The following is a 14,474-nucleotide window of genomic DNA, read 5'->3' as shown; positions in this document are numbered from 1 at the left end:
CATTCTTCGTACACTTTTCATATATTTTTCCAGCTTCTCTTATTGTTTTGTCAGTAATTTTATAGTATTTATTTCTGATTATGCAAGAGATAGTATTTCTTTCAGCATTACTTTCTCTAGAGTGTTGCATTAAATGAAATTGATTTTTATTCAATTTTCAGTTGCATTTCAGATGTAATACCACAGCCTTGTTGCGTCGTAATAAAATATTCCAATGAAAGCAGCCTGTCTTGTAAGCCCCCTTCGTCCCCTCCCACAGTATTCTAGCGTATTTTGTTGCCTCCATAAAAGTTGCATTACAAATAAGCGCGCGGGGGGCTGAGGCATGGGAAACGCGGCGCAACGTCTGGGTGATTTATTTATACGACTAACAGCTCTGCATTAACTTTGTGCGAAAGTTTGGTTAACAGTTAATCTGAAAATTGGCGTATCTGCACTATTTGCAGGCACAACGATGCATTTCCCTAACACTTGCCCAATTTGCAGCCTGATGGCATATCTTTTAATCGCACTAGCAACTGTTTACTTGTGCAAACAAGTGCTGAAAAGATTGCGTCAAGTGGGAAACTTTTGCCCAACTGAGAGTTGTAAGAGGTGTGGGAGTGTCTATTAGTATACACTCTAAACAACATGTGTTTACATTGAATTACGTCAATTATATTTCGATTGATATAAGCTGTAAACAATTTTAAAAGAGTTAAAGATTTAGGTTTTCTGATTTTAAATAAAATGTAATATAGGACTACAATGCACACGCTCTTTCTGTTTCTTAATGCTTCAACAATATTTCCTAATTCAAGAGATTACAAGTGATTGCCGGTTCGAATCCAGATAATACGAATCAAATCAATGATTGTTTCGTATACATATATTTTAATTTCTTTTTCAATTTACCTGAAGACCAATAAGGACTTTATTTTTTTATATTATATATATTATATTTAAAATTGATTAATTTGTCAAAATAAGATTTGAGTTGTTTTGAACCAATTGCCCATTTGTCACATTACTTTTGGTTATTTTGTAAATTATTAGTTAATAAGCAACAACAATTTAACACTGTGCACGAGGTGTGCACCAAGAGTCTATTAATGTATCCATATATAGAGTGCGGCCAGTTCAAGGCCAGCTGCAATCAAGCAATCAATCAACATGCAGCTCGCTGCACCGAGGCAAGGTTTGCCTTTAACCCTTTATCCAGCCCAACCGAACCGAACCGAACCCAATCTAGCCAAAGCAGGCAACCAATTCGCCCCAATCCTGCGAACAATGCATAATTACTGATAATGATTTGTGCATTGTTAACAACGTTCACGTCTATTGTTCTGGTTGGGGCCTTGTGAAGGGTCTGCTCTCTACGGAATGCGAATGGGTATAAGAATTGGGCTGGTTGGCCAACTCCTGCGGAATGGATTGGCTCGTCAGTGTGGCTTAGTTATGAGATGGGATTCAATGAATTTCAAGGAGTCGCCGTAAGAGGGCATATAAGACGTTGTTGTGTCTTTTTTTTTTAGTGCGGCTTTCAGCAGGCGTCGACGATAAAATAATAAAAATTGATTTGAGCGATGGCGATAAAATTTTACTACAGAACGCGTCATGCGAAATTTATCATTATCCACGAGCGCATCTTCATTTATAGCTACCCCCCCCCCCCCCCCCCCCCCCCCCCGGCGTTAAGGCAGGCGTTAAGGCAGCTACGATTTTCAATTAAACTCTTTCGATACACGCTTTTTCACACCTAGGCACAAGTTATTGCTTCTCACGTGAGGCTAACTAATTGAGTTGTGAAGTTGCAATTAGGCATTGGGCGTGGCAAAGATTTGTCGCAAAAATATGCTTTTAATTAATTATAAGGGTATCCAGGGCAGTCGGTGAGTATTTGTTTTCATTTGCATTTACTCTATTCGAGGTGAGTTGCCAAGTGCATGCAAATAAAATACTGCATTGATATTTTTGGGAGAAAAGTATGCGGTCACACTCAACGACATACAAATTGCAATGAGTTGCATTTCTTAATAAATATCGCGACCAAAATTTGCTGGTCAAATGCAAAGCGTAATTTAAACAGCTGATTATGAGAAATTCATCCAGATGAACATAATAATCTCTTTTATTATATTTTAATTATTAACATTGATTCAGTCAACAAAGCTAATGCACTTTAGAATTTACATATGTTAAATTAAGAGTGCAAGTAAAATATTTGCTCACCTTGTCGCATAACAAATGCAGCAATTGAAATTTACAGTTAATTTTACACAAACACTTTACACATAACTATGCACTCGCGTGTATGTGTGCATGTGTTTACATACATATGTATGTATGTACGTATAAATGGCAAGAGGCTGCGCACGTTCCGTCTTGCGCTTTGCATTTGAAACTTGACAATTGCACTTATTTAAACACGGTTATTACCATTATATATTTAATTCAATTACACACTTGGCACTTAACACAAATAAAAACAATAAAAAAAATACACACACACACACATACCTATGCTCGCACTGAACTGTAAAGCACAAACGGCGCTCCACGTTGTTTTGTGCATTTCATTGCAGCGAGATTATAAACAGCACATTATATTTATAGACGCGACGTTTTGCCCACTTACAGATCGGCCCGATATTTACACATATCCTTTGTTTATTATTGTTATTTGTAGCCGGCAAACTTAAAATTGAAACGTGCGAAAAATTATGACGCGTAGCTAGCTTACCGCTATTTTGAACTGACTTGATGTTGGCTGAGGTTGTGCAGAGATGCCAGCTGGTTTTTGAACCAGCGCTGCATAGCAAGCAGTTGGTTAGGGCACGCAGCATGCGCAGACAAAAGCTGAATGCTGCGAAAAGCGCCATCTATGTGCGCCGATAAACTGAAATGAATTTCGTTTTAAATAATTGAATATAAAGAACTAAAATTATTTGTTTTATTTAGGGCAGCAAGAAGAGTATTTCAATTTTGTTTTTAATACAGTGCGTTGTTGTTTTTATTTGTTTTTATATGTATTTTAAATATAGTTTTAATATATGCAGCTATAATAGTTATTTAAAATTTGAATACTACATTGTTTAATTTTAATTTTCTTTGATTTGTAAACTAAAAAACCTTTAAACTACGTTTTATTTATTTTTGTTGTGGTTGCTCCGGTTTTTGCTTTTCCATTTTCTCATCTTTTACCATTGCTCCGCTATGCTTCTCTCTTTCTCTCTTTCTCTCCCTTTCTCTCTCTCTCTCTCTCGTTCTCTCTCTCGCTCTCTCTTTCTATTTTTTCTGCCATTCTATTGTTTATCTAATCTAATGTGCTAGATACGTATATATATAGTTATTTATAGGGTATTTTGTCGTCTGGACAAAGTTAGTCATTAATTTACAATACATTTAATTATAGAATTAAACAATTTCCCAATCGCCGCTCGCTGCTCGAAAATTGTTGTGTTGATTAAATTTAAGAAAAAACTATATAATACAATAAGAGTCTTGGCATTAATGAATAATTGGTTTGTTAACAAAATAATTAAATTATTTTGCGCTGGTTTACAGTTTTGTCTCACACACATATACATAAATAAATTAAAGTACTTTCCCATTTTCTTTCTCTTCGTCTCTATTTTTTTTTTTTTTTTTTGTACTCAAAACTGCACGAGAAACGCACTCAAAACGCTAGCGATTTGGCAGCGTTTCTGAACGCCATAAGCCTTTCATAAGAAGCCCATGTCAAGGGCCGTGTAGAGCGCACGTATATCGCTGTGGGCCGAGATGCGCCAGAAGGGGAAGTTCATGGCCTTGGCAGCGGACTCCTCCTCGGCGCCATCGCCAATCACCACGTAGGTGCTTTTGCGTCCAAAACGCGTCACGATGCGCTCATAGCAGGTCTCCTGGCCTAAAAAGACAAATAAAATATGTTAGAGCAGGCGTTCCTTGGAGCACATTAAAGAAGGTTCGACTCACCAATCTTGTGGGCACTGTAGATGTTCTCGATGTTGAATATGCTGCCCAGGCCGAAGAGCAGCACCTTGGCCAGCGCCGGCGCCAGCTGCGTGGAGGTGACCAGCACATTGACGCAGTTCTCGCGCTGGGCAATCATGCTGAGACACTTGAGCGCCAAGGTGGCCCAATTATCGGTGGCCACCTCGATCTCCGAGCGTATCTGCAGCCAGGCATCGCGTTTGCCCGGTCCCAACAGGGTGCCCACGCTGAAAGAGACAGAATGCGAGAGTTAGAAAAAAGTGCCATACAAATAAATGGATGCAGGAGTCGAACTTCTGCCTTGGCTGAACGTGAGGTTTTGGCAATACTTATGAAAATTCTATAAGTGCAGCAATTAAAGGAAGCAATGGGAAAAACTGCATTCGATAATATGCTATAGGGTTCGAACTCCTGCCTCGCCTTTAAGAATAGTTCGGGAAGCTGCCGTTAGAAAATCCTGAGGTGAGACTTTTCGAATTTTCTTTCTTTAGCAGGCTAGGTTCATAGTAAAAACCAAAATTGAATATGAGGCACAATTAGAGAAAGCAGTGAGAAAAAATGTACTCGCTACTTTACTAAAGGGTTCAAACTCCTGCCTCGCCTTTAAGTTCGTAAATCTGGCTTTACGTATCCCGGAACTCATGCTCTGTATCCAAAATATATTGAATTCGAGGCACAATCAAAGAGAGCGGGGAAAATAGGAGTGCGAGCTCATTAAAAAATTATTCATAGCTACAATATGCCTTCATATTTAAAAAAGTCTGGAACATAATTGAAGAGGGACCTAAAAAAAACCATTCCCGGCGGCTCAAACCCCCATATCCTGCCTGAAGTACGCTTCCTGAACATCTCTGCACTTTGCTTTATGAATAACAAATTCACTGCACAGTAAAATAATGCGAGTTTTGTATAGGTTTGAACCGGCTTGCTTCAATCCCCGCTGGAAGGGAAGTACTTACTTGCCCCTGTAGCTGTTGTAGATGTCCTTGATCTTGCGATAGCGAAAGGCCAGCTTGCGCATCCAGTCAACGCCGCCGCGCACGCCCGTGGGCAGGCAGAGATTGGGCGGCGCGCCGGGCGGTGTGCCCGTATGGAAGCCATCGGTGGCAAAGTTATAGGTGCTCAGATCCTGGCCATTGTCGTCGGAGCTGACATCGTCGATGTGGACCTGATCGCACTCCTCGATCTCGTTGAAAAAGAAATGTGTGTCGGCCATGTTGAAGACCATCTCCTCCATGCGGAAAGCGATGGTCATGAGCGTGCTGTGGTCTTTGGTATAGCGATTGGCATAGCTGCCCGAGAGTAGCGTGTGAAAGATGATCAGCGTTTCGTCCAGGTCCCAGATGAAGACGCGCTCCGGCGGCTTCACCGCCTCGCTGTTGCCCGTATCCGAGGCGGTGCTGCGCGTCGGGCTCGGCTGCTGATGGCGGCGTCCGCGCGCTCGGCCCGTTTTGCCCGTGGGCGTCGACTTGGTCGCTGGCGCCGAGCTGGCCGTGCCCACGCTACTGCCGCCGCTCGAGTTGAGCGCCGCCGCAGCGGTGGCTGCATTGACCACGCCCACACCGACGCCGGCATTGGGCGACATTGAGATCGGGAGCGGGGAGTGCGGCGAGTGGGTGGCCGCATGCACAGGCGTTGTCGAGTGCGTATCCGTTGGGCTCTCGGACAGATTGGACGATGCCGTCGCCACATGAAAGCCATGGCTGGCACTCGAACTGGGCGAACTAACCGCATACGGCGAGTAATTGGCCGGGCTATAATAATTGCCATACTGCTCATTATAATAGCCGCCATAATCCTGCTGCCCAAAGTTATTATAGCCCGCATACGGATTGCTATAGAGCTGGGCATTATTGTTGCCGCCGACGCCTACGCCAACGCCAACGCCGCCGCCCCCACCGCCGCCGCCACCGCTCGTATAGCTGGGCGTTAGATATGCCGCTGCCGCCGCCGCGGCCGCTGCGCCCGGCTCCATTTTGGCGCTGCGCGCCGCTGCCGCCGCCGAGCTGGCCGCCGCATACGGCGTCCCGTAGCCGGAATAAAACGGCGGCGGCGTATACTGCTGCATGCTGTTGTAGTAGTAATAGTCGTGCTTGCTGTCATAGACAGCCGCCGCGGCAGCCGCTGCCGCCGAGCTGTTGACAGCCGCTGCGGCATCCGCACAGCCGTACAAATTAGCGCCGCTGGCAGCGGCAACGGCGGCAGCGGCTGCGGCGGCGCCATTGTCCAGGGCCGCGTGCACCTGGCCGGGACTGCGCGATTCCGATTTGACGGCGGCGGCAATGCTGCTGTCGTGCGTCCAGTGCGACATTGCGGCAGGATGACTTAGGCCCACGCCCACACCGATGCCAACGCCCACCTCGTCGCTGCTGGCCTGCTGATATGTGGAGAAGCTGCTGCCCGCCGATTGTGCAAAGCTTGACGCGGCTGCGGCCAGGCTGCAGCTGCTCGGATTTGGATTGTTGTTGTTATTGTTGTTGCTGCTGCTGCTGTTGGTGTTGTTGCTGCTGCTGCCGCTGCTGTTGTTGTTGCTGGTCGCGTAGTGGCCGCTCAGCGCACCAATTGTGGGCTGCAGCGGCTGAATTTGCGGCGGCAGTCCGCCCAGTGGACTGCATTGACCGGCCACGCCCACGCCAATGCCAACGCCCACGCTGGCGCCGGCACTGCTGGGCCCATTGCTGGTGGCCAACACGGCGCTTGAATGTGTTTGTTGCTGTTGTTGTTGCTGCTGTTGCTGCTGCTGTTGTTGTTGTTGTTGCTGCTGTTGCTGTTGTTGTTGTTGTTGTTGCTGCTGTTGTTGGCTTTGGCAGAGACTAAAAAGTAACGAGAAAAGGGAAGTTAGTTTAATTCTCTAGCTTATCAGTATATATCAGTGAAATCTAAGCTAAGCTAAGCTCAGCTTGCCTGACTGATTCCCTGACTAGCCAATTGATTGACTGAGTGATTGACCACCGAATAAGATAATTAATCTAAAGTTGATTAACTGATTTTCTGATTGACTGATCAATAATAGAAGCAAGCTTGCTTGACTGATTAACTGATACTGAGTGATTGTTTGACTAACTGATTGACTAAAGAATAAAAAGATGGTTTAACTCTCTAAATTATTGACTGTCTAATTGACTGACAAAGAATGACATAATTTATCTAAACTTGATTCACTGACAGGCTTATTGACTGACTAGATGTCTGTCTGACTGACTGTCTGATTGACTAAAAAATAAGATCAATAGAAGCTAAGTTTGCCTGACTGACTGAGTGATTGATTGATTGACTAAAGAATAAGAAAGATGGTTTAATCCATTCGATTATTGACTGACTGATTGACTGACCAAAGAATATGAAAGTAAGTTATATTCTCTAAATTATAATTTTAGATTAGTAAAAGTTAAGCTAAGCTTGACTGACTGATTGATTGATTGATGATCCCTCACAATTTACGTGCCATAAAACTCAAGAGCTCCACGTAGATTAAAGAGAAGAAAATCGACGAATAATGTTATGCTTTTTTGTATATCATTCGATCGACTTCAAATGCATTTTCACCTGTTTGAGGAGTAAAAGCTCCCATAACCGGACAGCTTATGCAACCTGAAAAATTTCCTCAGCTTTTATTAGTTACTGAAAACGACATTGGGTGTCCATCAAGGAGAGCTTTCACTGTATCTGTACATATATATTATCCAGTTTTGCCACAGTAGACAGCACCCCTTATATCGAATACTGCCACTTATGTCCGGAGAATATCCTTAACCCAACCACCGACTAGCCTCGCGGATTATAGAGACAGAGACAGAGAGAGAGAGAGAGAGAGAGAGAGGGAGAGCGAGAGAAGTCGAAACATAAACGTTTAGCTCGTTAAGTAAACTCATAAAATAATTTCCAATAATCTTTAAACAGCCATAAAATTAACGGCACGTTGTCGTCGTCGTCATCGTTTGCTTGGAACCGTCCAAAAAGTCAAGTGTGTCGCCTTCGCTCTCCAAAAATCTTGTCAAGTGTTATAAATATTTTTCTACGCTCTCTCGCGCTTCAAAAAAGAAAAAGGAAATCATTTGAAATGCCTTCTCGTAGCCACTTGAGAGGCAAATCATACAAAAAAAAAAAAAAAACCCATGCCCATTCCCTTTCCCAATGCCGTTCCATTGGCGGCATGTGCACACACACACACACACACACACACACAGACGAGCCATGTGTGCCACAAATGTTGCCTGTTTGGGCAGCGACAACATTTCGATTGTTATTCTTCAGGGCGGCTGCTGCTGCTTCCTCTTCTTCGACTACTTTAACTAGCAACAATTGCCAAACAAATTAAGCAGACTAATTTCGAAAGAGCCCAATAAAAACGAAACTCCAACTCGAATAGGCAAAGGCAAATAAATCAAACCGAACGAAAAATCGAAACAATGAAAAATGTAAAGTCATTTAAATAAAATCTCGAAGAGGCTGCCCAATTTTTAGAGTGCAGTCGAAGGAGCTGCAGTTGGAGCTGAAGCTGGAGCTGGTAATCCAATCCTTTTCGTCTGCAATTAAATTAAGTTGTTCGAACAGAGTCGCCTCCACGCCTACGTAGTACTCACCCCCCACTTCGTCCCCCTTCTGTGATTTCTGTGCGTAATTTATCACATTTTCATTTAGTTTATTCTCTTTAATCTACATGGAGCTCTTGAGCTTTATGGCACGTAAATTGTGTGGGAGCCGAGCACAAGGGTTCAGGTGAGACGTTTAAACACTTAAAACATATAATATTAATATATTATTAACAAAACAAATGATATTAAAGTCAACTACACTCAGAGAAAGACTAGTTGTTTAATTAAATTATAGACTAGACTGGAGGAGTCCATTCCAAGTTCTGTGCCAAAGGACAAATCCTTGTTTAAGGAGTTTACCCAACTGTATTTCAGTCTTCCATTTAAGAATTTCGAGCTTGAAAAGCTTCTTTAAATAGAAATTTACTTTTCTTTTTAAGAAATTTTAAGAATGACTTAACGTTTGTACTAAATCAAGGAAATTTCATGAAATAAGATCTTCAATTCGTCTTCAAATTTTCTCAAAGCAAAAACTGAATAAACGTAATTCAGACTTGCATTTAAGAACTTCGAAATTAAAAAGCTTATTGAAGTAAGAATTTCACTTTCAATTCTGATCGTTTGTACTTAATTTAAGCACACAAATTTGACTATTCGGAAGATATCTTAAAATGTTCTCTTTCTCACTGTTAAGCCCATTATAAAATATGCCACTTCGCGAGGAACAGATATTAGGTTTCATTAGAGTTGTTTTAGTTTAAAAATATTTTCTCTATATTCGGTAATTCCCTACAGTCCCCTTTTCAAGGCGAGAGTTGTTTTTCATTTTTTATGCTTTCCAATCAAATTTGTCGTAATTTATCATCGTTTTTTTTTCTTTTACAATGCCGTAGACCAGCTAGGTAAATGAAGTGCCCAATTTCCTTGGGAACTTGACACCAATAGAGTTGGGATATTTTTCATGTGCCAGAAAGGGGAATCAACTGGGAGCCAAACTGAGGGGGAGAAAACAACGCGTGCGCTCTGCTGCCAAACAAAATATTTTTCCAAAATATTATGTATTTAAAGATTTAAGTAGAAGCAAAAGAAAATGTGGTTAAGAGTTGTCACACACTTTGAACAAAGGGAGCTGCTGCATTTAATAGGCCCTAAACCTGCCTGCTAAGCCGCCCTAAGCCCCTTAAGTAGTTGGGCATGGCCCGCACGCCCTCTGCTCCGCACACCCTCTCCTCTCCTCTTCTCTACCACCATCTCATCTCCTCAACCAAGTGTTAAGTGCTCTGACACTCTCGTCGTTCTCGTATATATATTTATGCATATATGCGTGTGTATTTCTCAACTCAGGCAGGCATGCGAGAAATTCCTTGAATTCTTGCCCAGTTTTTGAACGGGGCATGTGTTGGAACCGAGATCCGAAAAATTGGTAGGGTCACAAATGCAAAATGCTCGCAAGCAATTGAAATTTGTCGCATTTGTGGACACTTGTTGTTGGGCGGCACAAGTGTGAAGAGAGCTCTTTGGAAATGCAGCGACAAGATGCAACATAACTGTCACAAATTATCTAGGCCGACAGCTGCAGCAAGTGTCCTTAGCATATGGATGACTAGCAGGTATTAGCCGGCATTGCACGGCACTTTTCGAATTTTGCGCCCAAAAGACGCCATTTTTTAATTGGGAAACTTTCTTAAATATTTTCTAACCAATATCAATTAATAATAATTACTATTTATTTGTTTATTCTTTCACATAGAACTTTAATGAGCTTGAAAGTTTTCGTCAAACATTTTCCCACATTTTCATTGGCAATTTTCCTAACATTCATTTATATTAGCAAAATTCAATAGAAAAACATGTTGATCATCAGTCAGTCAATCAATCAATCAATCAGTCGGGCACAAACCATTTTGTTTACAGCTAAAACTTACCGATTGCGTTCATGGGTATCCGTGTGCTCTGTTTTGGGACGTTTAACCTGCAAAAAACCAACAAAAAAAATAAGCATTGAGAGAGGGGAAAATGCAAATAATTAAATAAAAATGTATATACAAATGCAGAGGGATGTCTGTACTTGGGTATTATATAAAAGTCTAGAGCATTTTGCTGTTGTTTATAAACAAAAACGTTGTCTCTGGCGTCGTCCCAACACCTCAGCGGGTTCTGGCGCAGTCGCTGGGTTCCGCTGAGGTTGACGGTTTTTTTTCGATCGAAACTTTATTTGGCTTTAGTGCGGCAACAAAAAAAAACAACAGAAATAATAAAAATAAAACAAAAAAAATATATAAATGAATAAAAAACAGCACATTTTACATAATTTGCAAGCAGCATTCGCATTGCCAGCAAATTTAACGTGCGTGGGAAAATTTTTACTGGGTTGATGATGGGTTGACGGGGCTTTCAATAGCGGCGCCATTGCCCAATTGGGGGCCATGTGACGAATGGCCAACAAATTGCCTCTGAGGGTGTGCACAGCAGGTGGCCCAAATCGTAGGGAGCTGGGCATCGGGCCATCGAGAAGCTAACGATAGAAGCGGCAGAAGCCAAGCCAAGCTGATGAAGGAAAGTCCACTTAATTGAGACAGGCCCAAGATGGGCACAGGAATAATATTAGGCCAGAGGTTGATGCGAATTGACAATACAAACTCAGGCAGAAGTTGTATGCAACTAAACTTGGCACAGTATTTAAATGAAAGACCTAAACAGAGTTCTAAGAAAGAAGCCAAAGATCCTTAGAAAGGCAAACAAATCAATTGAGCTAGGGAAATGAAGTAGTTGAAAGGAGACAAGGAAAAGGTAAATTCAAAAGAATAGTTAAGAAGAAAATAAGTTAATAAGAGACCAGAGCTTTTACTGACAACTACAAAATAAGGAAAAGAAAACTCAAAAAGCTAATTTCCTCAGCTAAATTAAAGTATTACAAAAATCATTTTAATAATATCTTTAGCTTAATTCTCGCTTTTATGAAATAACGACTTCCGCTTTCTGAAAATGTAGAAACTACGAAAAGAAACAACAACAACATGTACAAAGTAAACCTTTAGGAGAAATTTTAATTATTCAAACCCAGCTAACGCTAATCTTATAAATCTTAGAAAAGATAGTTAAATAATTTCCATGAACAGATCCAAGTTATAAAAAGAGAATTGGATAAATAAAAGAGCTTAAAACAGTGCTAGAGACAGAACCAAAGCTTGATTCTTGGAAAGTGCTAAGACCAAGGATAATAAATTCGAAAAGAAGAGAGAAATCTCCAAGAAAGAAAAGCTTTTAAACCAAAAATAAAACTATATCAAAAATATTTGATAACAAAAATATAATATAATATAATATAAAACCTTAATGCTTCATTAATGAAGAAAAGCTTTTTGTAGCAATTGGGACTAGAGAAAAATCCCAAGCAACTAAATGTTTTAAACAAATATCACGAAAAACAATCCCAGAAGCAGAAAATGAAAGCAAAAGGGCTTGAAGACGATGCAAAGGAAACGAGGAAAGCTTTTTAGCATGAATTAAATCCAGGCTACAAGGAAAAATGAGAGAGTAGAGATCAGAGAGTAGAGACCCAGGAATTTCATAGGAAATCCCAGACACGAGCACTGCAATCGATTTGTTCCATCGAAGGAAGCTATTAAGGCAATAAAAAACGGAAGCCGGATGAGGGGCATCCTGCATTGGTGATTGGCAACCTACAGCAGGCCAAAAGGCTGCTGGAATTTTTGGCGAGCACACGACTTTGATGGGGCATTCGTGAGCCGCTACTTTTTTGATTTTTTTTCTCTTTTTGGGGCACAGCACCCAGGGGCCACACACACGCACGCTGTGTCCATCATATTTTTAAGTTTGTTTACTTTTTTTTGTATTCTTGCCAAAATTTGTTTTCAACGGACTTTCAACGGTAGCGTTTAATGACGCGATGCTGCGGCACAGCTGCAGTTGGGAAGTTGTCGTTTTGTGGGGGGCTTGCGTGTTGCACGATGTTTGTTGCTGCCCCAAACTGAAACCGAGACACGAATGCAAAACGAATGCAACGCAACCTTTTACTAAACTAATTTATGGCACAAGCTGACAACGTAAACATTAACACAGAGACAAGGAGGCGATGCCGGACAGGCAGCGCCTGCTCATCAGAGCGAGCGAGAGAGAGAGGGAGATTCTTTATAAAGACCTGTTTTGAGCATCTTTAACGAAATTCCTGTGATCGTAATCTTTTGTCTCTCTGCTGCTTTAGAAGAAGATTAAAACAGACAAGCCACACACACACACACACACTTGCACACACACATACACACACAGAGAGAGAAGACAGCGAAGACGGCGACAAATTTTTTATTAACTTGCCCGCCTGCTACGCTCGCTCGGACCACGGTCTGTGGCTGGACCCTACTAAGCCCCTAACCGATAAACATCGAAATAAACAACAAAAATTTGTAGCTCCCTCGCGTTGTTGTCATTTGTATTTGGCTATACCCTGTATTAATTGACAAGTTGTAAGAACAGGGTAGCATGGTTTTCAGCAAGTGCTTGTAACAGGCAGAAATAGATATCTCAGAGAACTCAAGCTTGTCGCATGCAATAGCAAGAGCAAAAATTGTATTCGATTACATTATCGATAAATATCGCTTTTAAATAGCTCATTTCTCCGCAACCTAACATTAACATTTGTCAAGCAGATAGATAAACTTCGAATGTCTTTTGAAAAACATACCTAAAAAATGTAACCCACCCTTTCCCTTTCCCATTGATGGTTTTTGGTATATGCACATATTTGAATGCCATTTTTTATCCCTGAAAAATCAGTCTATTTGTCCACGACTTGTCTAAGAATAACATTTTTATCTTGCGAGCCTTAGCGAAACTTCGAGCACAGCTGCTGTGTAGGGTAGCCGCTAGTCGGGCAGTCGCGTTTTACAGCGCCTCTGGCATGTTTTTATTGTTATTGTTGTTGTTATTGTTGCCGTCTTTTGTTGACTGGGGGCCACGACCTATGCGCCTTAACACTTTGGCACGTTAATTACGTGGGACAATCGACAATCGCCAAGTGTCAATCGCTGCGGCCATAATCAATATTTTGACTGCTTGCTCAGTGGCTCAGACGGATGGCACAAGTTGCTGGACTGGGCTAAGGGGCATGGTGATGGGGTAGGGGGCAGGCTACGTATGGCTACGAATCTTTCTTTCTTTCTTTAGCTGGTGGCACATAAATTACATGCAGCGCATTGTCGCAGTTGAATTATGGCGTGTTAATTTTTACGATTACGGCTTAAACTTAATTAAAATGTGATTAATGTCGCCAAACACGTTTGGCCTTTTTTTGTGGGCCAGGCTCCTTAAATTGTCATAAACCTGGCCCAGTCTTTGGCAACAACAAAAAAAAGGGACCAGTTCCACTGCCTTCACAGCATCAACTGGTCGATTGCTCGAACTGTGCTTAGCAGCCCTCAACTCCCTCAACGCCGTAATTTATGCTCTATTAATATTTCGCCTTAAAATCGTTTGCACACGCCGCATGCCCCATGCCATCATCATTGGCCGGCGGTTCGTGACGCTTCGACAAAATTCTTAAGCCCAATGTTTCGCCTGCGTATGCCCGACTTTGTTTTAGCCAAGTGCAGAGTCCCCCATAAAAGTAGTCGCTTTTTGTAGTCTTTGGCTTCATTAAATCAGGCTACAAGTCGCAGCCTTAAGTGCAGCTTAATGGGCAGACTTGAGGCTTATTAACTATATCATAGAAGAGGAGTCTGTCTTTCAAGAGGTCTAGATTTAAGATTTTAATTTGGGTAATTTCTTGAAGTTGATTTAGTTTTTGGCACAAATTGCTTAATTTAACCGAATTTTCAAATGCTGGATAGATTATTTTTCTTTGTTTTAGAGAATTGCCTTGGCAAGATTTTATTGTTATTAAAAGTATGAAACACAGATACATATAAAGCTATCAATTAGCTGTGCACTCACTTTAATGGCGTTAGATTA

General features: G+C 41.7%; 2 protein-coding genes across 3 annotated transcripts in view; both read right to left on the bottom strand.

Moving 5' to 3' along the window:
• Window positions 1-3,065: 3,065 nt before the first annotated feature.
• The window catches only part of LOC115763041 (developmental protein eyes absent), a 30,134-nt gene continuing 18,725 nt past the window's right edge, over window positions 3,066-14,474 (bottom strand). For both annotated transcript variants that reach the window (XM_030705461.1, XM_030705460.1), the window contains exons 2-5: window positions 10,433-10,479; window positions 4,932-6,785; window positions 3,955-4,199; window positions 3,066-3,886 (exon numbers count right to left, since the gene is read on the bottom strand). In XM_030705461.1, the coding sequence (XP_030561321.1) occupies window positions 3,705-3,886; window positions 3,955-4,199; window positions 4,932-6,785; window positions 10,433-10,479 (2,328 nt within the window). In that variant the 3' untranslated portion in view covers window positions 3,066-3,704. The remainder of the gene's footprint in view (window positions 3,887-3,954; window positions 4,200-4,931; window positions 6,786-10,432; window positions 10,480-14,474) is intronic.
• LOC115763043 (intraflagellar transport protein 52 homolog) overlaps window positions 6,758-14,474 on the bottom strand; it is a 42,633-nt gene continuing 34,916 nt past the window's right edge. Inside the window, exons 5-6 of the transcript XR_004017849.1 lie at window positions 10,433-10,479; window positions 6,758-6,785 (exon numbers count right to left, since the gene is read on the bottom strand). The gene's annotated coding sequence lies outside the window, so the exon portion shown is untranslated. The remainder of the gene's footprint in view (window positions 6,786-10,432; window positions 10,480-14,474) is intronic.

The sequence above is a fragment of the Drosophila novamexicana genome, unplaced genomic scaffold, assembly GCF_003285875.2.
Source record: "Drosophila novamexicana strain 15010-1031.04,08,12 unplaced genomic scaffold, DnovRS2.1 tig00000689-arrow-pilon, whole genome shotgun sequence".
NCBI lineage: Eukaryota > Metazoa > Arthropoda > Insecta > Diptera > Drosophilidae > Drosophila > Drosophila novamexicana.
Note: the sequence above shows the minus strand (reverse complement) of the source record. Positions and strands in the feature narration are given on the sequence as shown.